This window comes from Empidonax traillii, unplaced genomic scaffold, assembly GCF_003031625.1.
Source record: "Empidonax traillii isolate 1590-97213 ecotype Southwest subspecies unplaced genomic scaffold, ASM303162v1 scaffold270:size1067046, whole genome shotgun sequence".
NCBI classification, from domain to species: domain Eukaryota; kingdom Metazoa; phylum Chordata; class Aves; order Passeriformes; family Tyrannidae; genus Empidonax; species Empidonax traillii.
In genome coordinates this window covers 500,804-527,210 of record NW_020955463.1, presented here as the reverse complement: position 1 = coordinate 527,210, position 26,407 = coordinate 500,804, and the positions used below count along the sequence as shown (strand labels likewise).

The 26,407-nt window shown below is 37.6% G+C and overlaps 1 protein-coding gene across 1 annotated transcript in view; it reads left to right on the top strand.

The window, feature by feature from the left end:
• WAC (WW domain containing adaptor with coiled-coil) overlaps positions 1–26,407 on the top strand; it is a 56,372-nt gene that overhangs the window by 17,504 nt on the left and 12,461 nt on the right. Inside the window, exons 4-10 of the mRNA XM_027889714.1 lie at positions 3,105–3,211; positions 3,955–4,070; positions 4,545–4,657; positions 6,131–6,439; positions 18,701–18,946; positions 20,893–21,015; positions 21,977–22,125. Of these exons, the coding sequence (XP_027745515.1) occupies positions 3,105–3,211; positions 3,955–4,070; positions 4,545–4,657; positions 6,131–6,439; positions 18,701–18,946; positions 20,893–21,015; positions 21,977–22,125 (1,163 nt within the window). The remainder of the gene's footprint in view (positions 1–3,104; positions 3,212–3,954; positions 4,071–4,544; positions 4,658–6,130; positions 6,440–18,700; positions 18,947–20,892; positions 21,016–21,976; positions 22,126–26,407) is intronic.

The following is a 26,407-nucleotide window of genomic DNA, read 5'->3' as shown; positions in this document are numbered from 1 at the left end:
TGCTCTAAGGGGCTGTCTTGAGGGACAGTAGTCTGCTGTCTACCTTATCAGTCCTGTTTCTGGGATATGATTCTCATGATCTACTTTGCCAGGCATGCATTTCAGAGCTGATTACAAGTCACAATCACTGTAAAATGATTTGGGGTTAGGCTTGGATAAAGGTGAAGGCATTCAAGCCAGGAGAACCCCCACATCTTTTTAGAGGCAGACCTCTGCTTGCAGGTTGCTTTCTGCATACGTTTTAACTTGGTGGCCTTTTAAAGATCTTCTACAACTTTCCCAGGCAACCTGAGCTGGCACTGCTTGCTTGGCTGCGTTGTCAGATTCCTAGATTACTGCTGTGCATGGATTTAACCACATACTAAAACCTTGCTGCCTCAGTATAAAAAGGTAATTTGGCAATATAGTTTCCATGTTTACATAGAATCTTTAAAGCCTTAACTTGTATAAAGTGCCTAAAACTCTTGTTCTCTAGAGTGTGTTTACTTTGGTCTTGGAAGCTTCCCAGGAGCAAACATGAGTTCAGCAGTCCTTTCATATGCTCATTCCTGAAGTTCAGGTACAGATCCAAACGGAAAGCGGCGTTATGCATAAAATAAAATGGAGGTGTGGGTGGTGAACCTGCACCTGTAATTGTACTGTGTAATTGTCCCGGGCACCATCGGGGATGTATTTGTGTTGGCCCTGTAACTGCCCACGTGGCTAGTCCTGGTGACCCGAGGCAGTGGGTATTGCTGGAGCAGCCGTGGTCAGTTTTTATACAGCTGCGGCCTCAGGTCGGACAGGATCCTGGGTGAGGGCACGGGGTGCACAATCTGGGAGGACTGCAGCTCAGCACAGAGGGGCCCAGGGGCCCCTCGTGAATCAACTGCTGTGTAGTAGGTGTTTCTGCTATCGAGGCCAGCTGCAGGTGGGTGTGACTGCTGCAGCTGCTCTGATACTTGCTTGGTGATTCAGTTCGGGGCTGGGCACGGTGTGAGATGGAGGGGGCATGTGCTGAGCTGATAGAACATGTGGAGTCTGAAACTCTGCACAGTGAATTTGAGGGTTTTGTTTGTGGGTTAGGTAGAATTGGCTTTAAAATATTTTACTGATTCAGTAGGTATGCTGTTGGCTCTTACTCATGTTTGGAGAATGAGTATTAGGTTCACTGTTATGCTGTATTTAGACCACTGGAGTATTTAAAAGTCACCATGTATATCTTCAGTATGTTGAACAAAGTGCAGTGTTGCTGCATCCATACTGTATGGGATTACAGCTAATTAAGCACAATGGTGTTTTCTGACGTTTTGAAGGGACTAATATCAAACTGTTCAAACAGGCCATCTGGTAAATTTTCATCTTGTTTTTTTCTTGAAAAAGGGAGATGATTTTATCTCGTTGTAGAAATTAATATGTCTGTGTTGAGCAACCTACAGAAATACATGAAGAAATTTTAATGATTTTATCTCAGTAGAAGGATATCGTAAATAAATAAAAACTAACAGAATGATTAATACAACAATATTAAACAGCTATTCCACTCCATAATCAGTGTCTAAAAAAAATATTTAGGCTGTTGGTGTGACTAAGGAGTACAGACTAGTAATTATGATATATTACTTATATTTAGGGGAATTAAATGTGTCTATTTCTATAAGTGTCTTTTTTGTTATTGTTGCATCACAATTGTGTGATGTTGTGAGTATTGCTTTGACAAGCCCCATGGTAAGTCATTCTACATGGCTCTAAGCATGCAAGATACTTGTGATGTAGGACTAACTGTCTAGCTCCTGGAAGGCTGTTATTTGAGTGTGAGAGTTTCTCTGTTTTCCCCTTTTTTTTTTTTTTTTTTTTTTTTTTTTTTTTTTTTTTTTTTTTTTTTTTTTTTTTTTTTTTTCCCTCTATAGCTTTAAAGAGAATAACATACAGTTTTAGTCAAGATGGTGTAGGGAAAGGTTTTGAGATACTGATGGTTCAGGTTGCAGTAACATGTGTGTGCAGACTAACCTTAGGGTACTAAACAGGTTAGTCATGGTGTTGTACCTCTTTGCTTTTGTGGTGGACTGTTTTTCTAACCTGCAGGGTTAGAGGTAGGGAGGAAGAAATTTTTGAAATAGTAATTTGTCAGTGGTGATGCAGTCAGAAGGCTCAGAAGACAGAATTTGCATTATAATACTCTAATTTTGCACCATGCTATGTCATTTAGACATTATCTCTGTGTGTCGCTCTCGGAAGATTTTTTTTTTTTTTTTTTTTTTTTTTTTTTTACTCCATTGACTCACCCCTATCAGTCCACTTAAGTAGAGTGTTCTTTACTGTAGTTGCCCATAAGATCCACTCTTTGCCATTTGCAAAGCACTTTGACTTCATATGTGGAACTGTTCAGGTGACTTGAGCTTAGGCACAAATACAGATCTAAAAGATGTTGAGAATTATTTATCTTCTTGTTTCAGCTGGGATTTTTTGTGTTTAAGTGTTTTCATATCGAGGAAAACCAGCTTACCTTGAGAAGTAGTTGGTAGGGAGGCCAGAAGCAGGAGGAGTTTGGGAAACGCTGCTATTGGTATTCTAGCTGTCAATACCTTTTTTGCAGAGACTGAGGTCTAGGAACATTTAATCTGATCTGTATGCATAAAGAGAAAGAGTTACCTAGAGCTAGTTACAAGTAGTCTCAATGGTTAAGAAAACAGCATTGCTTCAGTGAACTTAAAACCTGATTTTGTGCATCTGTGTAGGCTGTTGATAAGCCTATTTAAACTTTCAGACTTAATGTTGAGGAGAAAATGCGTGTTAATTCCTGAATTGGCATGTTAGAAGTCTTCAAAGTGTCAATAATTATAAAAACTGCTTGTTTGCTTGTAATGGAATAAAGTTGGAGAGTAAGACCAGTGAAAAGATGTACTGCATTAGTGTAGCTAGAAAGGCAAAGAGTTTTACCCTGTGAAAAAGAAATATGCATGTGGTCTCCTGAAATACTTGTGCATCTGAACTATGCTGTGGTCCAGGCTGTGGGCAGTTTGCCTTCTCCCCTCCCCTTTTCATTCCCCTTCTAACTTCTTAGAATGTAGACTGTTAATTCCTTAAAAACATACATTGTAAACAGTCTTTCTTTTTTCCTTTAGGGACCAGTTACTCTCCACAAGAAAATTCACACAACCACAGTGCTCTTCATAGTTCAAATTCACATTCTTCTAATCCCAGCAATAATCCAAGCAAAACTTCTGATGCAGTGAGTATTTGTGATTGGTATTCATCCCTGTGTCACCCCATTCATACAAAATGTATTTTCATAATTTTCTGTAAGACAAGCAGCATGTACGTTACCTGCTTCATTGAGTTTTCCAACTTTCCAGTCTTTATTTTATAAACACTCTGTAAATTCAAGATGCAGTTGTTGTAAAACTATTCTAATTGATAATCGTTAGAGCTTTGAGCTACCTGCCTGTAATTTTAAAATACTAGATTATTTAAATTAAGAAAGAAATACTTCCCATGACCTTTGTGGTAAATCTAGAGAAGACAGTATGATTTTACTTACTTAAGATGCATTACGCATTGTGAATTTTAGTCACTTTATTATCCAAGTCTTAGTAGTTAAGGTGTTCTTCGTTAAAAATAAAAATTACACTAAAACAAAATAGGTAAATTTGCAGTGTATAGAAAAATTTTGAAAATATAATTTTTGAGGAAATTTTAAGATGAAGGAAATTAATATTATCAATATTGACAGTACTGTATCTCACTAAACATACTATTAGATTTTTGTTCAAGGTTTGGTGGGAATAAACCAGAGGAACCTAGTGCAGAATGCAGTGGGAACATAGTGGTCACATCTCCAAGCCATCAGTGAAACGGGCATTTAGAGATGGTGTAAATGGAAAACAATGTAGTTTTAAAAACAGTGAATACTCTGAAATTTGTATATTAAAACTCTCAAGTGGTCTTTTGTCCAACACTGTTTGTACTTTAAAGGCTTACGATTCTGCGGATGATTGGTCTGAACACATCAGCTCTTCAGGAAAAAAATATTACTACAACTGCCGAACAGAAGTTTCACAATGGGAAAAACCAAAAGAGTGGCTGGAAAGGTATGTGCTTGTGTTTCTTTTAATTGTATAAGGAACAAATATTCTTAAGCTTGTTTAAGAGTTGAGCTTATCTAATAGATTACTGCTATAACAGATTGTGGTCTAAGTCTGCTGTGTTTCTACCCTTACTGTGACCTCTGGCACTTATGTTATCCCTTGACAATCCAAAGCCTGAGGGGGGAAGTATGGTTGGTTTGTTTGTTTTGATTTTTGGTGAGTGGTGTTTTTTACGTTTTGTTTTGGATTGTTCTGTTTTCTGGGGTTTTTTTGGTCGATTTTAGTGAGCTGAACTGATTACACTGTGGGCTTCAACAAGCACGGGTGTGAGGAAGCAGTGGCTGGAGTTTGCCAACCCTGCCCGTACCTGCAAGCTCTTAGAGCAGTTTAATTCATCTCATGTAACTTCACCCGTAGAAACTGTTATATTATTAGATTATGTAAGTTCTTGTTTAACTTTTGTTTTCTTTTCTTCAGAGAGCAGAGACAAAAAGAAGCAAGCAAAATGTCAGTTAACAGTTTTCCAAAAGATAGGGATTACAGAAGAGAGGTGATGCAGGCGACAGCTGCCAGTGGGTTTGCCAGTGGAAGTATGTGGTTTTTTTACAGCAATATGTTCTTGCCTCGTTTGCGTTTCTGTTTTCTTTTCCAAACTTAAAAAATTTTAAAAATCCCTTTTCTTAGCTGTTTTTCTCACCTTTTTATGTATAAAAGCAAAAGTGGATAGCACAGTCAGCTCTCCCAAATGTTGTTTCTTAAAATAACTTTAAACCTTTAGTAGTGCAACGCTTGCTTAATGCTGTTATGGTGCGTCTCCTTTTTGCAGCTTTTACTGCCTAATTTAATTATCTTCATGGGTAGTTATCTAAAAAACTTGCACAATTTATAGTTTAGTTTGACTGTCGTGATCATTGAGACCTGCCAGTCTCATAGTTTGAGTTTAAAAACAGAGATGCAGAGGTCTCTTTTACAGCCTTGATTTCACATCTGAAAATTATAAGCTACTTTAATGGATTATGGTATCAGGGTTTTCAGAGGCTTGTATGTGTTATTACAAGCATGTTTTTATTGCATCAGTACTCTTAGCAAAACCTTTCCTGGACTATGTAACTTTGAAATTTTTGTAGCTTTGAAATTATTTTCCTGATACCTAGCTTTAATCTTTGTCAATTCAGTTTTTTTTGGTGGAAAATAAGTTGTAGTACAGGTTTCTGTCTGTAAGCTTATGTAGTTTGGGTGAATTTGTAACATAGTTCTCAGGATGGTTTAAAAGTAGAAGAGTATTAATCTTCCCCCACAATCTTGGAAATATGGAGAGGTATAAACGACTGTTTTTCTGTGTATACTGAAATGTACTGCATGTGCTAAAACATACTGGATGCTACAAAAAGATAGCAGACATGCATAATGCAGTATTTGTTTTGTGACAGGTGACAATCTAAGAATCTATAAAAAGAACTACTCTGTATTTGCTTGGTGTGTTCCCTGTGGAGCATATTTTAAAGTCTTATGATTGTGGGACAAATGCAAATTAGTCTCTCATTTAGTATATGTAGTTGTCTTGAATCAATTCAACTGTAAGTAAATTTGTTGTAGTACTCAAGTGACGTGAAGAGGAATTCTTTGAAGGCTAGAATTTGAAACTTAAATTATACTTGATGTTCAGGATTTTCAGTGAACAAAAGAAAAATGGCACAAATTATCTCTTCACACTAAATACAAGATGGAAATAATAGATTTTGATTTAGATTTTTTTTTAGGAGACTTCAAAAGTTAACTTGACTGTAACACTTGTTATAAAACAGCCTTTCATCAAAACACAGTGCTTAACCGGAACTCTAAATCAAGCAAAGGTCAGAAAATGCATTTTGCCAGTGAGTAGAATTAAATTTTGCCTTTTTTGATGCTGATCTGCTTGAGGCTTTTTTTAATCATAAGAAGTTCAATCAGCTCTAGTTGTTGGTGTGCAGCTGTATTAATCAAAGTCTCTGCAATCTTAGACTCATTTCTAATTTAATCCTTTTTTTCTTATTGCAACGTTACTTGGGGAATCCTGAAAAAAGTGGAAGACAAGCATTCCAGTGACACCAGCAGTATGCTCCCACAGAATATTTTATCTCAAACAAGCAGGCACAATGACAGAGACTACAGACTGCCAAGGGCAGAGACTCACAGTAGTTCTACTCCAGTACAGCATCCCATCAAACCAGTGGTTCATCCAACTGCTACCCCAAGCACTGTTCCTCCTAGTCCATTTTCTCTACAATCTGATCACCAGCCAAAGAAATCCTTTGATGCTAATGGAGCATCTACTTTATCAAAACTGTCTACATCCACATCTTCCATCCCTGCACAGAAAACAGAGAGAAAAGGTATGTCAGATGAAATCCCCTCTAGTATTCAAGGTGATGCATTGCATTTACATTGCTTGTTCAAAGTATGCTAGTTCTAGAATTTAACGATATTTTCCCTGTTTGATTGTGTGTGCTTAGAACCTGATTACTGTTTTGATGTGTTTATTTCCCTCTAAACTATGTTTGCTGTATTTTATACAACTTCAAATTGACACTGCAGTATTTGCTGTTTACTGGCTTATTCTGCAAATTAACATTTCAAATGATAATTTGAAAAAATGTATTTTAGTCGGACATGTTTTATTTTTTTGTCTTCTCTCTTGTTTTGGATCTTTGCCATTCATTTGAATTCTTAACATAGACGTAGTTACACTGTTTGAAAGTCATTTTGGACCATTATGTTTTATGAACTGCTGTTACTGTTTGGAATGCCAGTGTCAAATCTTTCAATCAACACAAGTGCAGTTCTTAGAGTGAGACAGTTTTCTCCATGTAACAGCAAATCGTCTGTTTTGATCTGTATCTTGTGAAATATTGGATCTTCAATTATAAAGCTGCTGAAAGTTTGTGTTTCTGTGATACCAATCAACAAGCAAAGATCAGGACTTCACTGTGCATTGTTTGTGACCCTTTAAAAGTCTGTATTTCAGTAAGATTACTAGGCAAGAAGAGCTCAAGAAGATTGTGAGAATGAGATTTGTATCGTTAGTGATAGTGTGATACTTGGTATAGTTGAGTTTTTTCAGAGTGGTATTGTATACAAAAATTCTATCCTGAGGTCTTTGGGAGGGGAAAAGGTAATTTTTTATAATTATGGCAGGTTTTACTTTAAAATATTGCATAATTAGTATGTCACTGTATTGTTTTTGGGAAGATGGCTTGTTGCCCTGTTCGTACTTGCATGTTGGTCTGGTTAGAAAAAAGTGGCGTACTTTTAAAAAGAAGACAGAACAGATTCTGGTCTGGCACTGGTCTATTCTATTTTCGACCTTCCAATTTTCTCTATTAAAGAATTCCAGCTTTTACACAGAGATAAGGTTACTTGACCATGCAAAATATTCAAACAATACCATACATTGACAAATACTGCAGTGTAAGACAATTGCGCATGTAAAGAAATTTTTTTTAATGCTTCTTGAGACTTCATGCAATTTTTGCATGACTTGGGTCACAAATACTGACTGTAACTACAGAGGAACAGATTATTTTCAGCAAGCCTTTTTCTAGTCAACACAGTAAAGCATGAAGTAAGGTGTACTAGTTCATGCATGGTTCTTGTCCTGAATACAGTAATCCTGCTTCATTTAAAGCTCTGTGTTCTGATCGGAGTTTGATGCACTTCTAAATAGTGCAAAACATCCATGTCAAGTATTCTCTTCTTTAGTTTATCCACTCTATTTCTATATCTAAAATACACTTTAGGAAAACCCTTCCTATGACTCAGTTCTGGCATGTTCTTGATTCCTGTTTGGTGTGTGATCAGACTTCAGAATGGATATTCTTTCCCTGCTCTACTGCACATCTTTATTAACTGAGCAACCGACTTACAGCAATTGAAGAAACTTCCTGTTGTGACAACTGCTACAAATGTTGGCAGAGAGTTCTAGTATTTCTTGCATAAAACATTAATTTGAGAGCTTATAATTGGGTATGAATAGTGAAAATGATTACACAGAGCAGTCTTGACACTGTAAATCTTACTTTAGAATCCGTGTTACCATGCATGGTTCCATATTAAATAATTCACTTAATTTCTGTACTCCTAGCTAGATGGGGTTTTTTATGTGGGTTAAATTGGTAGATTCTGTGTAATACTCATGCCTCATTGATCTAAGTGTTTCATGTCACTTGATTGTGAGCAAATATTGTACTTACTGAGCTTCAGACAGGGTGGATTACAGCAAGTTAGTAACTAATTGAAGAATTAGAATAGGTGAATGTCTGGCTTGGAATTCTTATTCTAGCAAACGTGAGTTTTTACATGTTGGTTGAATTTACCTCTTACAGAAACAGAAAAATTCTGTGCAGGTTCTGTCATGATAAGAGATCATTCAAAGATCATTCGGTTGACTTGCCTTTGTCTTATTTTGGAAATGTTGGACTGTCTTTTTAAGGGAATGTAACCAGCAAATTTTCTGTAGCATTTTGCATATTTAAATTTAAAAGAAGGAAAGAAGCAGTGTTTTGGATGGTTTACTCCTGTTACTCATTCACTCAGAGGTGACTGTGAACCTGCAGTCTTACAAAGTATTTGTTTGTAGCTGTTATACAAAATAAAAATGAAATAATTGTCCTGAGACACTTGGTTCAAACAGTCATCTAAAAGTGTCTTTGTAGAACTGAAAAATGGTTTATTTTTACACTAGTAAAGCAAACAGCCTTTGATCTTTTTCTATTCACTGGCTGTGCCATCCCTCTCTCTTTCTAAAAAGAGGTAAAACTGTATTTTTTGGCCTACAAAAACAACTTGGTCCAAATGACTGAATAATACATGCAGTAGTCCTTGCTTAAATGAATTCTTACTTCTTGTCAATGTGTTACTGGCAGCCTTGTGCCAGCATATGTGTACCACTGTTTTAATAAATTCTGGTTTCAGTGTGTGCATTTTTTAATGCAGTAATAGTTATGAACAGCAGAACAACAAAAAACCACAAAACCCAACAACAATGGTTTTTTCAGCTCAATCTCTTTTGCTGCAGGGGTATGTTGTAGTCCCACAAGGAGACTGAATAAAATCCCTGGCTGAACTATAGCTCAGCTGTTAGCAGTAGTCCTGCCCTCAATGGCTGGCAGTAGTGGAGAGTTCCTGGGGAACTATTTGACCTCTACCCTTTGGTTTGAATGTTCCAGTCAGAATCTGCTGCTTCTGTTTGTGCTCACTGTGAGTGCTTTATGCAGGTAAAGTGTGGGGTTGCTTTTCCTACTTTTTGGCTGCTTTATCTGTAGGGCACATCACATTTTCGTTTTTCTAATTCAGTTGCTGAATGAAATGTTGTATTGTCCATATCTTAACAGTGTGTCTGTCTGTAGGATACTGCTTCTCACACCTTTACTCCAGATCCCGTCAGGCAGCACTTCTGTTTCTAGTGCAGCAATACTCTAAAATTCTTATGACAGAACAGAGCAAGCTGGCCAGTGCAATGCTGGGTGGGTTGTGACCCTGATGCTTCTGATCCTTTTCTCACCCCTGTGGTTTTCTTACTTGTAACACTTGCTAGTCTTTAGCAGTCAGTTATTAACATTGCTTCTGGTATCATTGCATCTTCTTTGGCTGAGTTCTGCAGTTTTAAGTGTATTACTCAATCCATGTGGTGGTTAGAAAAAGTTACGTGTGTGAGACTGTTGGAAGTTTCTTCCAGTACTTTGTACTTGTTTGCTGAGCATTACTGTTGCATTTATTTCAGCAGCAGAGGTAAAATACAAAAATTCAGTTTTTAAGACTGGTATAATCCAAGTGTGAAAAATAGGGATTTTTTTTGTATTTTAGATCATTTGACTATATTTGAGAACGCAGTTACTCTTGTTGCCATAGTTTCATTTGGCCAAATGTGCTTACAGAATGCATTGCCTTTAAATATTTATTTATTTTTGTTGTGGACTAAGGTCCTTAGTAGATCAGAATTGAAGTATGTAAAACAAATAAATGTGACTGTCAGTGCTTAGTTGGACTGTACACTTCAGGTACTTAAGCACAGAAAATATACTGTGATTCTTAATAATGAGCAGAAAATGGAGCAGTTCTGTTAGCTGTTCTGTTGTTTAATCAGCGGAGCAGAGATGAGGTTTATGGGGCAATAAGGCATGAATTTCTGAAAATTTAGTAATGTGGTTTTCCTCCCACAGAGAGCACACTGAAAGAGCACACGTGCATGGTCGTTGCTAGCAGTGTAAAGAGAACAGCTCAAACTCACAATAGAGCAATTGGGTAAAACTGTAGAGTTGAATCCAAAAGGCTTTGAATCCATTTGGTTTATTTTAAATGGTATAAAAATTGTATCATTAGTGAAAGCTATTGGAACACTCAAAGGGTCACTTTAATAATTTACAAATTGTCTAGTCAACAGTAGTGAGTAATTGCCATGTCATTAGAAAAAATACCTCTCTGTTGAAATAAATCAGAAGACCAAGCTATATACAGCAGTATTTTAAAACTCATATAGGGAGTGCTAATATGTTAGGTGTCACAAAGAGCCATTCCTCCTCAGAAATGCATTTCTGCTTTTTGATTCTTTTTTCCCTGCTCAGTTCTCTGTCACACTGACAGTTCTCAGCACACTGTGGGCAAGAAGGGAGTAAGCAAGCGTTAGGGACAGGTACTTGAAGGACTCCAGCAGATGGAACAGGGCATAGCAGAGGTACAGGACTGCAGCAAAACTGAGTAGCTGAACAGTCAGAAGGCTTCGTTTTTCACCCCCCTGCATTAAACACAGTAGGCTCAGGATTGTCTTTCAGAATGTTGGTCACTAGTGTGTCAGCTGTTTGCTTAGGACTAAGGATTCTTGTCACGAGGGGCAGAGTTTGGTGATGGCGAGATCCAGCAGCGTGTTCAGGTACTGCCTCAGACTGAGAAACTGAGCCTGTCTAGGTTGTAACTCAAGAACCTTGTGGCACAACTGCTGAAAGTGATCTTTTATTTTTTACTGAAAGGATTGCTTGGCCATGTTATTAAAAATTCCAGCTACTTGGAAACATCACAGTATTTCCATTCTGACTTGACATGGTGTTTCTTCTTCAGATACCTCTTTGCAAAACTTGCAGAAAAGATGCACCTGTGTTATACAGGTTCTTGTCACAGGAAGTACTGACTGATAACTTGGAATTCTTTCCATTTTGTCAAAAAGATGTGATTGCAGGTTATGAATAGAAAGCTCTTCTGTAATCATTGTGGTCTTCAAAAATTACTTTTCATTATAGAAAGGTTTCTTCCTGCTTCATTTTTATGTTAAACCAGTTAATAGGTCTTCACATTACCTTAATCTCCAGATCTAATTGTGTTTCTTTCTGCCATCTGATTACTTTCTTTCTTCCTTTTTGTTTTTGAATGGCTTTATTTCTTGCTCATTTTTCCCCCCTGTGATTAAAGTTGATGGCCCAGAAAGTTGTTTTGTTCTATAATATAATTCTCTGTGTAGGCTGCATGTAATAAACTTGTTTGTGTGGTTGTCAGAAAGCATACTGTATTTTCAAATTGTTTCAACAAAATTAATCGATTTTTTAAGAAATTTTCTTAAAAGCTTCAGACATTAAAACTTTATTGTGTGTAGCTTATAATGGAAAACTTGGTGCGAAGTCTTATTTTTAAAATCACAAAAAAATTAAAAAATAGGTTTTTTTATTCAGAAGAAGAGATAAATTTTAATTAATGAAGATTTTTAATACTTCAAGAGATCATAGCAGGCTACGTTCTACTTTTGGTTTTTACTTCCTTTTTTTACTTCCTTTTTTACTTTCAAAAGCTTTCCTTGGGACTTTTATGATAATAGCTGAAATTTTAGGTGAGGTTGAATTATTTGCGTAGCATTTTTATAGAAATTGGTGTTGACAATCAAGAGGCTGCAGACTTGCCCTGTTCATTCTCCCGTCGTGGTCTTAAGATTTTTGCAGGCCTTGCAGCATAGTTATTTCTTTACAACTTTTTTTTTTTTTTTTTTGTAAGACACGGACTAAATTTGCATTTCTGTTGGTAAAATTCCAACTGTAGGTTTAAGATTAGTCTGATTGATGTGTAATGATTCAGATTAGGTTTATTGCCATGTAAGCCAAATACTTATTTTGCAGTGATAGTGTAGATAGCTTGTTAATGAATGTGATGTTGACACAGGTGTAGTGACCAGTGTATTGGAGTTGTAAAACTGCGGGACTTAGATTTATGAGGATACTTAACTTTTTTTAGCATGCTGTGTTCATCTTGACTGTGTTTCGTGATATTTGAGGCTTCAAGTGCACTTTAAAACTACAGGACTATATAATTAACAAGCATTTTTAAAAAACCCTAGTAAATGTTTTAGAAACTAGAAAATAATGTTTGGATGTTGGAAAGTAAACTTAACTGTGTGGCAGAATGTACAATGAAAAGAAAAGGAGGGATTGAGGACTTTTTGCCTCTATTTGTGGAAAAACGGGGGGAATGCACATACTTCAGTGAGTGACACCTAAGGATTTTTGTCAGGGAAACATTTCATCTTGAGAAGTTTGACTAGTTACGTTACCTTCAAAAAGCAGAACTTGCAAGGTCTGTATAGCATCATAAATTAAACCAGTTTTTAACCTTTGTAGTTATATTATACAAAAACGGATGTGAAAATATTTGGAAGCTTTGTTCTATTGGCAGTTTTTTTAGGATTTAGTTCTGTGAAATGAAGCATCCAGTCTGGAACCATGGAGTAAGATAGATCGGTTTAAATCACTATAAAAAAAAATTGTGATTGTACATGAGTGGGTAGTTTGTATTTTTAGCATGTTAGTTTCCATCACAGAGGAGTTTCTCATTGTAGAAAAGAAAAGGTAAAGATTACAGGTTGAGATAAGAATTTACTGGAAACAAGAATGAACTAAAAAATTAACAGTAGCAGCGACAATATTAATAAAGGGGTGTGGAAGAGAGGCAAACAATTCAAATACAAATCCAATTCAAAACAATCCCAATAAAAGCTCACCACATGTGAACCCACAATACATGAAGCTCTGCCACAGTACCATGACTGGCAGCAGTTACGGCATACAGTGGCAATGTCATTCAGCAACCAGAATTATGCAATTCAACATTACAGACTATTCCCACCCAAAAATCAAATCCCCTTGAGGTACACATTGTGTTCCCTATCCCTCTGCATTACCTACCAGGTGCACCCAAGTCCTTGAGCAAAAACAATCCCATGGATGCGTTTCCCTTTGTTTGGGGCAGGACTAATTCAAACTGTCTTCCCTAGCACATTCCTCATATGCACCATGGAGACTTTATCCCCTTCTACAGGATGTGAGGTTTTGACTGGGCAGGGCCAGCTTGATTAGTGGAGTTCCTAGTGTTAACTAACCAGGTGACCATCACTAAATGTTGATCCCACAGTTGGAAGGTTCCACCACCCATTGCTTTCAAAGTGTTTTTTAACAGTCCATTGTACTGTTCGGCTCTTCCAGAGGCAGGTGTGCAATAGGGGATATGATATCCCCACTCAACACTGTGTGCTCTTTCTACATGATGTACCATTACAGCCTCCTTCTCTCCCCGGGCAGCAATGTCTTGCCACAATTCAGCAGCCCAGTGCATTCATCTCTGCACTGCCAGTTGGTCTTTTTCCATCGATCCAGCCACCCCTACTGAGCATTTGCTGCCATCCATGAGTCAGTGTAGAAGTAGAGTGCTGGCCATCCCTCTTGTTCAGCGATACCTAAGTCTGCTGAATGTTTTCAGCTCTGCAATGTGAATCGATCCACCTTGTTCACCAAAAGCTTCTGCGAGTCATCGCATAGGGTTCTAGACGGCAGCTGTCCTTTATCAGGGCGTCCCTGTGATAGAGCAGGAACCATCAGTAAAGAGAGTGTGTTACGCTGATTATATGGTGGGGCCTCCTCAGCATTTGTTGCCTTTTCCTCCTTCTCTTCTGATGATAGTCAGAAATTTTAGTCTTCTGACCAGTTTGTGATGATCTCCAAGGTCCCTGAGTGACTGGGATTTCCTGTTCGAGCTCGCTGTGTGATCAGCCCAACCCACTTACTCCATGTAGCATCAGTGGCATGACGTGTGGAGGGGGCTTTCCCTTTTAACATCCAGCCTGGTGCCAGCAATCACCAGGGACTCACCCAAGTGGTGGCTGAAATCTTTTTTTGCATAGCTCATAACTCACCTGGGGATAGGGATTGGGTGATTATTTCTGGCTCTGCCTCTTCCTCCTGTTCGAAGGCAGTGCTTCCTCTTCATCCCTCACTAAGCAAACTGATTTGGTCTTGGATTCTTCTGTATAGGGGCAATTGTTGCCAGCACAGGTTGTTCATCATGTTCAGCTCGTGTTTGAGTGGCTACAGTGCCTGTTGTTCTGCTTTCCTCCTCCCCCTGAGGTTACTTTCTGCTATGGAAATGTGTCCAGGAAAGAATAGCTGTGGCCCAGCACACTGCTGCAAGGTGCTGCTCTGGAGTTGGCACCGCATTCTCCTTTAACAGGGTCCTGTAGTTGTTCAGGGGTGAAGTTTCAAACCATTGGAGCAGAGAATCTCCCCAAAAACTGGCCCATTTTCTCTCACCTTCCATGCCACTCTTGACTATCCACCCTCAGGGCAGATCTCTGAATGACCTTCCTATAAATATCTCTCCTGACTCTAAGCATGGTGTAAACCATATTGAGAAAACATAGCAGACATAGCACCAAGACTATGTGTTCCTTAACATCCAGAGGAAATTCCAGTTTCTCAAAAGCTGTTGTAACAGGCCTGAAAGAGGAAAAGGGGGTGAAAAGCTGGGGAAAATCATCCTCCCCTGTTCCGTGCACAGAGAGGGTATGATTATTAATCTGCTCACAAAGGTAGTGTCTGAGGTAAGGGCAGGAGAGTAGCACTCAATGCACATCCCACGTGACCCTCATTGCCCTTGATTTTATCGTGTCATAAACTGGTAATCCACAATACAGTAACAAAGCAATCCCGGTCCCTCTCCCTGCTCTGAAGAGGAGCATTATGATGGGCACACAGTGCCTATATGGGAATATATGCATGGTTGGTACCACAACCATGTGAACAGACCGAGCAGCATTGTGGTCAGTGGCTCTGTACCTAATACAACAAATGCTCAGATCAAATTTGTTTCCAACTGCTTTGGTCATATCTGTTGTCTCAACTCTTTTGCCCCATTTTGGGTACCACTCAAGGCTGTTGTGGTTTAGGAGTGATGTTTCCCAGTTTAGTGTTCCCACTGCAACACTCCAAATCACAGTGCTGTTTGCTCTTGCTGCCCCCTCCCCTGTGGCAGGCTGGGGAGGAGAATTGGAGGTACGAAAGGTAAAGATACAGGTCAAGATAAGAGCAACTTACTGGAAACAGCAATGAAATAAGAAACAGTAACAGCAACAATATTAATAAAAGGGTGTAAAAGAGAGATGAATGCTTCACACACAAAACTCCCTCACCACGTGGGAACCTATAATACTCCAATCACTGCCACAGTGCCCTGACTGGGAAGGACCCCCTTCTTCCAGGCAGTGGTGAGTTGATACAGGATAACTGCCCCTCCAACCACTACAGAAATTAACTCTGTCCTGGCTGGAACCAGTACAGCTACTTAATACAAAAAAGAAATACTTGTATTTCCACAAATACTTTTTACAGAGTTTTTTTGGCAGAAACAGGTTTATATCTCGTATTTTCGCTACAGATAAGTTAAATTACTTAATTTGTGTAGTGTAGTGATTCTCTGGACAGTTATTGTACTCTGCATCCTCTGTGATATACATGTAATCACGATCATAGAGATGTATTTTTTCATAACATTTAGGCTGTTGATTTTGTGTTGTAAAGCATCTCAAAAGATTGGAATGTTAGTATTAGACAATGTTCTGGTTTTGCATCTTTAGATGTTTGATTTGGGTGATTGTACAAAAAATAGCTTTCACTGATAGATTTTAACACATACTTAAAAAATCTGCAATAATACAGATATGGAATAGTGTCTCCAAGTTGTCTAAAAGAAATAACTGGACTGTGTTGAGTTGATGTGATTCATTGTGGATTTTTGTAGCATAGAAACTCACCCAAGCTAAAGTACTTCTACAGACATCATGGAATTCAGTAATTTTGAGTGACATGTTTTGAGTTCTGTTGTTCAAGAAATGAGTGAATACCCAGAACTGAGCTTAAGGTTTGTCTTCACTGCATTATTAGCTTGAGTTTGCTGTTGATTTATTGTATTTTTTGTTCAGAGCTGCAGTATGGGTGAAAAACACTTCCATCGGGTTGGCATTGGTGTGGTTTGAGGGTCAGGTATTGCTTATGTGAGTTAATAACATAGTACTGAGTTGCTTCTTAAAATAACTCAATATTTAACTGTGAAGAGAAGCCTAACTACATTAAATATCTTTTGAAATTAGTGCTGGCAGTTGCTCAGTATTTGTTTGTTTGTTTGTTTTGAAATGAGGGTGTTTTGTTATTTGGGGTTTTTTTTATTTGGATGTTTTTGTAAGGTTCTCAAAACTGCAGGGTAGGATGCTTGTGTGTTTATACAAGTACTAACGTGCCCCATTGTGCTTATTTCTCTTGCTTTTGTTTACCAGTGCATCCTGTCCTTATTTGGACTGTGGCAGATCCAAGTTCAATTTAAATTCCATGTGTTCTTGTTTAGTATGATAAGATTCATGTTTGTTAGATGTGTCTTGACCGGCAGTTGTCTTAACATTTACTTTGTACACTAGAAGATCTTATATGCAATAGCTTTTAACAAAGACTTTTACTAATGACTTACTGGTTTAATGGGGGTTAATACCTAATCAGTTGTGTTACTGAAAACCATGCAGAAATTTTGTAACTGCTTGACCCCTATCCCCTCCAACTTCAATCTTGGTAACCCCTTTTGTCCCGTTGGAAGTTGTTCTTAGGAAAGTTCTTGGCCAAATGACCAGGTGCCCTCACAGATACTTGGCGACCAACCCCTTACCCCAAGGAGTTTGTAATTAGATAAGGCCACAACTTTTTCAGAAGTTTACCTGAAGTTTCAAAGTGTATGTTTGTGCCCTGGCTGTTGCATCCTTGCAAGCTCTCAAATTTGGATTCTTCAGTGGCTTTTTTTCTGGTTCAGATTTCTCAGTTATTTGTCTGGAAAAAGTTTTTGGAGTATTTGTGAGCTTTGTAAACTATTTTTACTATAACTGCATGGAAACAAAAGTCCCCTTTCTTTTCACTGAGATTTCTAATCTCACTGGATTGCATATTGATACTCACTTCTGTAATATTTTATGTTTGGGTTTTTTTAGGGTTCTTCTCCAAATTAGCCTTAAAAACTGCAGTTAAGGTTATTGGGAAAACAAAAGCTGTTAGAAATTCTGTAACACTTTATTCTTAGGTAGTAAAACAAAACAAGACTTTCTGTCTTCTATATTAATTAAATTATCATCTTCTTACCTTGACCATCTCTCCAGAGGGGAAAAAACCAAACAAATATGCCTTAAAGTAAAAGAATTTGCCAGCCAGTTATTTTAGTTTTCATTTGGATTTTTACCTGAAATGGGGAATATCCAGGTTGGCTTTCTCTGCCCATTTGAGGTGGGTTCAAAATGCAGGTCTTCAGTATTACGGGAAAATGTCCTGGGTGTGATCTTGGATCCATCGCTTTACTGTCTGTATCCAGCTTGTTTGGTGCTACAGAACCATTAGTATTGAGTGAATTTGGGGGCTGATGGTACACCTGTAGTAATTTGAAATACTTTAATTGAAGAAATTTCTCACAGTGCTGGAATGGAGGAGCAACTTCTCTGTTAACTGGACATCAAATTTCAAATTAATTAAATAACTCAATGAGAACAAATTACCGTACGGTATAATTGAATTTAGGTACTACGTATTTCTATGCATAACAAGTGGTGATATTTGCTAAAATGATATTAAAATAAAGGATATAGGTCTTGATGCTTCAGGAGAAACTGACAAGTTAAAAATTAATTATGGGAAGATACATTTTTAGATATTTTTCCTCTCTGCTGTGGGGATGTTAACAGCACTTTTTTTTACATTTCCAGTACAGCTCATTTTCTTGTCTAAATGCTCAGAAGTGTAGCTGGATTTTGTATGAGAGTTAGTCTTTATTTTGCAACTTCTTGTAGTCTGATCTCTTAATAAATGAAGCATGACTTATACCCTCCTTCAAATTTGACATAGTAGTTTATATGTGAAGTCCATGGGCTGTAAGGTTTTTGTTCATAGTATATTTTCCAAAGAAAGATTGATAAGTGAAAATGTAAAATATGAGTAAATGCACAGTAAAAGAAAAAGACGGCTAAGGAATTTTTGGCCTGCGTTTGTCCTAAAAGCAAGGGGGAAAAGCATCCCATTTTTAATCCTGGCAGCTTTCCATCCATTATCGTGGAGTGGAAAAGTTGTGTGTGTGCGTTCCTAATAAATATTAGGTTCAGTAGCGTAAATTGCACTAGATATAAAGTATCTTCTTTTAATAATGAAGTGGGTGTTTTTCTTATAATAATAGTTAGGTATTTAATCTTCTGTATTTAATATGAATATTGTATTAGTGAGAAGTTGTCAGGTTATATTGGGGAAAATGAAAAATACTGTCTGTCTTCTGTTCAGAGTCTGCATCTGTGGACAAGTCTGTATCCCATTCTTGCACAACTCCTTCTACATCTTCTGCTTCTGGACTGAATCCAACTTCTGCGCCTGCTTCATCTGCTCCTACAGTTCCTGTTTCACCTGTCCCACAATCACCAATTCCTCCATTACTTCAGGACCCAAATCTCCTTCGACAGCTGCTGCCTGCTCTGCAAGCCACCTTGCAGCTTAATAATTCTAGCGTAGATATATCCAAAATCAATGAAGGTAAGGATTCTTTAAAGTTGATGTAATCTCTCACACGTGTTAGTATATTATTGAATGCCAAGCTGTAGTAAACGAAACCTTATTTTAATTGAAAAGTGAAGAAATTAATCCCTAGGTAAAGTGGGGATTTGTTTTGTTAGTTTTTTCTTTTTCTGTTAGACTCTTTTAACACTCAAGGTTTTCAGATTAATAAATGTTGATGTACATGAGCAGCCTAATTGAGATGGGTGACTTAATCGCTGTATCAGCATTCGTCTGCCGCACAAAAGTTCGTTAAAGCTCTTTGTTCTTTTGTTTCGCGCGCTGTTCTTTGTTTTCTGTAGTTTGCACTGCTGTTCTATTAATGTGTGTTTGCAAATACTGAAACTTCTAGGGATTCTTAAATCTTGTTGCCTGACAACTTTTTTCTTTAGCGTAACAAGTTAGCCTCTGAACAAAGGTTCAGCAACTGTGCTAGCAAGTTAAATTTTGTGCATGTAATCAGTGTATCCCTTACATTTTTGTCACATTGGCCTAGTTTCTTAGAATACAGTTTATCACTTAGCTATAATGCCTCTTGCTGCAAGAAGAGGAAGAGTTGATGCAATTAGAATGTAATTTTATCTGATGTGGTGTCTGCATGTGGCAGGTTACTGATGAAGAAAGTGGTGTGGGGTTTTTTGTTTGCTTCTTTGAACTTCTTGTGCATAGATCACTGTTTGTTATTGGAAACAAAACGTTTACATGTAGTGCCCAGAGTTAAGTAACATTGTGAAAGTGCAAACCATGACAGTCAAAATATGTATAAAATATTCTGTACATTGCAGTTATTTATAAGAAAAGCTGTCAGCTGCTTCCTTTTAATCAGCAAATATTCTGGCTTCATTCAGTACTAATAGGCAAGTAGGTTACTGTTTTGGTTTTTTTCCTGTGCAGGGAGAAACTTTTAAAATTGTAGTGCATTAAGTTGGTCTAAAAAAAGTAGGAGTTACTGTGGTTGAAAAATGAAAGGTTCAGTCAAGACTCCAAATGTATTTTATTAGAGACCTGCCAAGTGAAATTCCTAGTCATTTTGTCTTGCCATATCTCAGCAGCAGCTATGTCTGTCTTGGAACAAGAGTGTTTAGAATTGTTCAGGTGGGATGAGGGCCTGGCTGGGTCCATGTGGGCAGAGTGACTTCACCTTGCACAGCAGGGCTGCCCTTACTGTGCACAATGATTCAGAGTTATTCTGTGCTTGTGCTGGTGAGTCAGTTTTTTCAGATTTGTGCATGAGTGGAATGTATGTTCAGGAAGTATCCCACAGAGCCTGTAGATCTTTTTTGAAAAATTAATTCAGAAGCTCATAGTTAGTTCAGAGTCTCAGTGACTCATCTTGTAAGATTATTTTCCTATGTATTGCAGTTTTAAAATGGTTAAAAGTGATTGATGTTTTTACTGGGAGGAATGACATGGGACAGCTAAACCCAGAACAGATAAGGGATTTTTTTTGTTTTGCTTTTAAGAAGAAAGATTTTTAACTGGAAAGATATTTCTTTTCCCCTTGAACAGGAAGTCTGCCCCCATCTCTTTTACTGGGTTAAAGTGATACGGTTTTTGCTTTTTAAAAATTTACTGTAGTGTAAAAAAAATCCACGCATTATGCTTGCTACAGTAGTAAATTGAACAAATGTTCTCTTGATGTTTACAAGAATTATTATTGATCTACAGGGTCAAGTTGAAGACTTGAAGTTATTTTTAAAAGAAATTAAGTGTATGTCTCAAAACTTCTAAATAAAGGATTTGCTTGACATTCCAAGTCATCTTGAATTGAAGTCATTAAAAAAAAGTAGTTCAGGTGGATCTTTGGTCATTGTGGATATGGGAACAAAATCTGAAAGAAAATGTGGTTTAAATGTAATTAGCCAGTTGTAATAGTTTAAAGTGACGTTCTAGAATTGTCAGTAAAACAGAACGTTTGTTTTCAGTTCTAACAGCAGCTGTGACACAAGCCTCTCTGCAGTCTATACTCCATAAAATTCTTACTGCTGGACCATCTGCTTTCAATATCACCTCCCTAATTTCTCAAGCTGCACAACTGTCTACACAAGGTATTCAGAGTCTTCTTTTCACTTACATAAAATAGTTATGTTGCATTTTAAAAAGGCTGATACAATTGAAATTTTTGGAAGCTCTGTGATGATGTATCTTTGACCACCAGGTGTGGAGGATATTGAATGACTTCTTTTTCCAAATATGGGTTAAAAAATTATTACCTGGGGAGCAAGAGTCTGACACACAACTAAGTAAATCTGTTCTCCTGTCTTGCCTTTTGGGATTTTCTTTGTATGTTAACTAACTCTATGTGAGTAATGTGAAACCTTGCAAGGCCCTGTTAATTTATTCTGGACCTTAATTACGTGTTATCTGATGTTCAGTATAGAACACAACACTTTGAACACCCTTCTTGTAGTACTGTGCAACTGTGACTCTTGGGGGAGGCCCTAAATTCTTAAAAGAAAGTTTGATCTGTCTAGTGGGGAATTTTTTTCAGCTTCCAGGCAAGATATTCTTTCAGATATCTTCAGTATATTTTCCTTGTAACTTAGTAAAGCTAGAAGCTTAAGCTAACAGTCATCTTATTGAGCAGGTAATCAGTATTATACTAATGCTAATTTTTGGCCATGGGTGGGGAACTGTTGGTAGATGTCTAGAATGAGTAAATAAGTTTCTAGATAAACTGTTCATGGATTCTTTCAGTTAAATCAAATTGACCTCTAAAACACGAGTTGCAAATGAAACTAATTTAGTCTCTTCATGTGTAAAAAGTGTTGCATAGTTTCTTCTTTTTCCCCCTTCCCTGAAGTTTTGGTAGTGGAGTTTGGGGAAAGCAATTCTTTAGGTAGGATAGTTGTTGAACATTTGCTCTATTTGTTCAACTCTGCAGCTGTGTCAAGGTGAACATGTTTTTATATTATCTAATACAGCATACTCGAGAGTACCAAGAGAAAATCTAATTCACATTTAAGACAGGATATGGTTTTATTAAAAAGATTTTTTTTTCCTTTACAGCTCAGCCATCTAATCAGTCTCCAATGTCTTTAACATCTGATGCCTCATCACCAAGATCATACGTCTCTCCCAGGATAAGCACGCCGCAGACTAACACTGTTCCGCTTAAACCTTTGATGACTACGCCACCAGTATCATCCCAGCAGAAGGTGAGATCCTTTTCATTTATGCCGTGTGGGAGTAAGAAATTATTGTACATCATATTAAGCATTACTCCTACATATCCATGTGCTGGCAGTGTATATAGGATGATAAAATGTGTATGTTGTCTCTCCCAAAAGAAACAGAAACAACTAGAAGCAATGACTTGACTGTATTTTGGCAGTGCAACTCCAGCATGAAATTCTAGTACACTTTTCTTTTCTTGAAGAAATTTTTGTGCTGCCTTCAGGTGCTGTCTGGAGATACTATCAAGGCATCAGTATTTTAACAAAATACATACAAACCCCAAAAAACATAATTCAAAGGCACCAGCTGATACAATTCTCTAGACTTGAGCCAATAAAAGATTTTATAGAATGGGAGAGAAATCCTTGGAGAAGTTGATTTGATATAGTCTCAAATTTGGTTTAGAAATGTTCTAGGTGTTTACAGGTCAATACACGATGTCCCTTTCTCTTCTTGCCCCCTCATCCCCATTCATTCAGAATTCTTTAATTGGATCAGTGACTGGGAAACACTAATTGAAGCTAACACAAGTAGCTCCTAAGGTTCTTCCTGAGAAACATGACTCTAGATTTTGGGGTGAGACACCCTTCCTCCCCCCTTTCTAAAATTCCTGTTCCACACCACAACCTCTGCTTAGCTAATGTGTCTTTTTTTTTTTTTTTTTATTTTCTGCTCACAAGAGAACCTCTTATGTCTTGAAGGCCTTTGAGGAATACTTTTATCTTCAGGAGAACAGATTGCATTCCTTGTTTTAGTCAAAATGCCTAATTTTCTTACATTTGATTTTTTTTTCATGGGTACAAAGAAAACCAGGTGATTCTCCCAGTTTCTTGCTTTTGGCAATGATACAATGAATTGTTAAAGCTCTGTATGTGTACTAATCCTGTTTTGTTTCTGCCTTTGTTTCTGCCCTTGGATTACATCCTGAGTCTTTGTCTTCACATCCCTTAACTAGGTGATAAGTAATGAAATTATCAAATAGCAGTCTTGAGATATTTGGCACTTTCAAATCCTGAGATAGGAAGAAGGATCTTCTTAAGTTATTTACTGTCAGTAACTGGAAATTGATCTGTTCTGATCTCTACAACCTGAAGATCTGGATCTATGTATAAATAAAGTTCTGAATATCAGCTACACTATAGTCATGGTAAAAGTATTATCCTTTGATATCCTTATTTAGAGTGTATTTTGAAAGAAAACTCATAGGAAAGACAACTCATAGGAAAGACAGCCCCTTCCACCCTCACCCTCCCAATTTATTCTTGTTTTATGAATTTAGGTTCTTTAGTATTTACCATCCTGCTGCAGGTGTTTTCCTAGAACTGTGCATGCAGTCTTGAACTTGCTGCCTTCTCCCCAGTGTAGAGGCCAGCACTGTACCTGTGAAGTAGGTGGAGTGGTAGGAAACTGCGCCTTTAAGAGAAAGTGAAGGCAAGCCAAGCGTTCTAAGTAGGGCCAGTCTGTCTTGGTAGACCAACTGTATATTTGAATATGCTTTTGGACACACAAACCTTCCCTCAGGTTTTCAGTAGAAGCAGAAAATTTCGATGCTAAATGCAGGTCTGAGAAGAGCCGATACGAGTTGTAACTGCAGCAAGGCTACCAGTACTGAAAACAACGTAGTGTTGGTTATTTTACATTTTGATACGAGAATCTCCACTTAGATGCAAGACTCTGTGATTCCCTGTAGTTAGTGACTTGGCAGGCAGGGTTTCACCTCTGGTATTTTCAAAATAGAGTATTCTGTATTTTATTGATACATATATAGAAACTCTTCTGAAAGTGGTGGTGTCTCTGTTTTGGCATACAGAGGCACATTTTGAAGTTGTTATTATATTGTAATCCAACTTTTCATTAAGATTGGACTTCAGTGAGGTGAGGTTGCATGTCTGGTTTATTTTTGAAGCAGGTATAATATGTTTGCAATCCAACTGGTAAGTGTAGTAAATTTCCAAGTTACTCATTCTAAGCTGGAGTGTTTTTGGTGCAGAATGCTGTTAATCCTGAGGGACTGTTGTTCATTATTATAGACATTAGCAAGTTTTTATTTTCATCCTTCTGCAAAGAAGTTATAACTCTTACTATCCTGAGATATCATAACCATAAAAGCTTTCAATTTTCTCATTATCTCAAGTAGCTTCACAGATAGCTAAACAGAACTAGTGGTAATGCTTGACAGCAGGATCTTTTCTTGGGTTTTATGCTCCTCAGATCTGATGCTAACAGAGCTATTGAAGTATTAACATTGTTTGTGTGTTAGTCCCAGAAGTAACAAATTTTGGTTCAGCAGCAGATATGTTCCCAGCTTACTGGGGAAAGAATTGTGTTGATAGTTCTTGTGTTTGTGTAATTCAATTCCATGAGATGAGACTGAGATGAGAACTTTGGTGGTGATAGCTCCAATGTGAACATGTCTGTTTTAGCAGCCCTTCAGATGTGTCAGGCAGGCTAGCTTATCCAGTTCTAAGAGTTTGAATAAATTATGCCTAATTAAGATACGGTGCTGTGCCAGGACTCAGTTGGTTTCAGAGCAAAGGCCCATGGGCTTAGGGCAGACGAGGCTGGACTGGCGCTGTGCAAGCAGAGCCCAGTGCCAGCTGGGCAGGTACTTGGGCTGTTCTGGGACTAGTGTAGCACCATTTGCACGGGGGGCTCTGTTACTTAGGACTGCTTGAACACGTCAGTGCTGCTTTTAAGCTCCAGCTGGTGTGTCTGGGTGGAGGTGTGCTGTGTGCGCACAGCAGCTTGGGTGTCACAGACTCAGGATCCTGGGTGTCACATTTTGATTTTAGCTGGCCCTGTATTGTGTGATTAGAAACTGTTCTGAATTTCTGCACAATAACTGTGTAAAGCACATTACACAGACCTGTCAAACTCAGAATATTGCTTGTGGTATTTTTTTAAATTTATTTAGCCCTTACTGTTTTTCTGTTTCTGTTATACATATTTATATTGTTTCAAACAGTGAAAAACGTGGAATAGTTAAGAGCTTTTGTGTTTACCTCGTAAGTCCCAGTTTTTCTTTACAGTCCATTTTCTTTATTTTTACCAGCTAAGGAGGTGGTTACTTTTCCAGTTTGGATATGCAAGGTGATGCTATTATCTGTGATAGACTTTCCTTTTGAAATTATTCCTTCTATTCTGTTTGAACAGCCTTGATAATTAATGTCTGCTCACAAGCTGAGCAAAATTCAGGCATTGATAGCAAATGTCTTCATGTCATACATGTCACAAAGGTACTTGGTAGTCTGTTTTCATAAATCAGTTTAGGAACTGCTACTGTTTCACCCCCCTCAACTATATAGATCTGTTGTTTTCAACAATAATGTAATCTTACACTAATCTTGCTTTATCTTTCTATAACCATGGCCTTTTCATGTACTATTCAAAATTTTTTTAATATGTGTCTATTAATCTAAAAGCCACAAAGAACACCCTTTGATAACTTTAAAAGGTGACTTTTCCTCATAGACATATAAGTAGGTTTGAATTTACATTAAGATTCCCAATGTACCTAAATAAATCAAGTTAAGTCTTAAATTTACTTCAGCAGGTACTGTCTGGCTCGCCATGTTTCTCAAACAGAGAATTTCTAGAGGTTCAGGTGAGCACTAATTGGTAATCTACACCAGCGTGATGTCAGCAAATGCCAGACAGGCTTCATGATTTATTTCTTGTCTTCATGGATCCCTGGAACCCATTTTATTCTTTGCTCCCTCCCTCTCAAAATTGTTAGCTTGGTTTTGCAGAGCAGGGGATAAATTTCGAATCCGATCCTCTCTTGTACGTATGTCAAGTTGACTGAGGTATGCAAAGCGTTGGGCAAAAACAAGTATCTTGAACATCATTTAGTGTAACTTAGACATTAGTATGTCACCAAACTTTTCATCCTACTGTAGATCAGAAATTCACAGAAAAAAGTCTGTGTCTCACAGCTGGTATCTCAGTATCTTGTATTGAATGTGTTCTGCAAAGGAAAAGCAGGAAGCTACTGGTGACTAAAATTAGTCATTCACGAGTTGAGAACTGACAGAACAGTTAATGAGGGAGTCACAGACTGATAAATATGCTTTCGATTTTCTTCTCCATTTCTTGTAGAGATGTTATAATGTGGTTGTGATGTAATTCTGCTCTTGGCACTGTGTAATGTATTTTCAAGTAGGAAACTCTTTATTTTTAAATGAAAATTTTTATTCGGATAATGGACAACTCTTCCAAGGTTGAAAATAAGTTTGGTGCTCAGTGGAAGATATGGTGAAAATG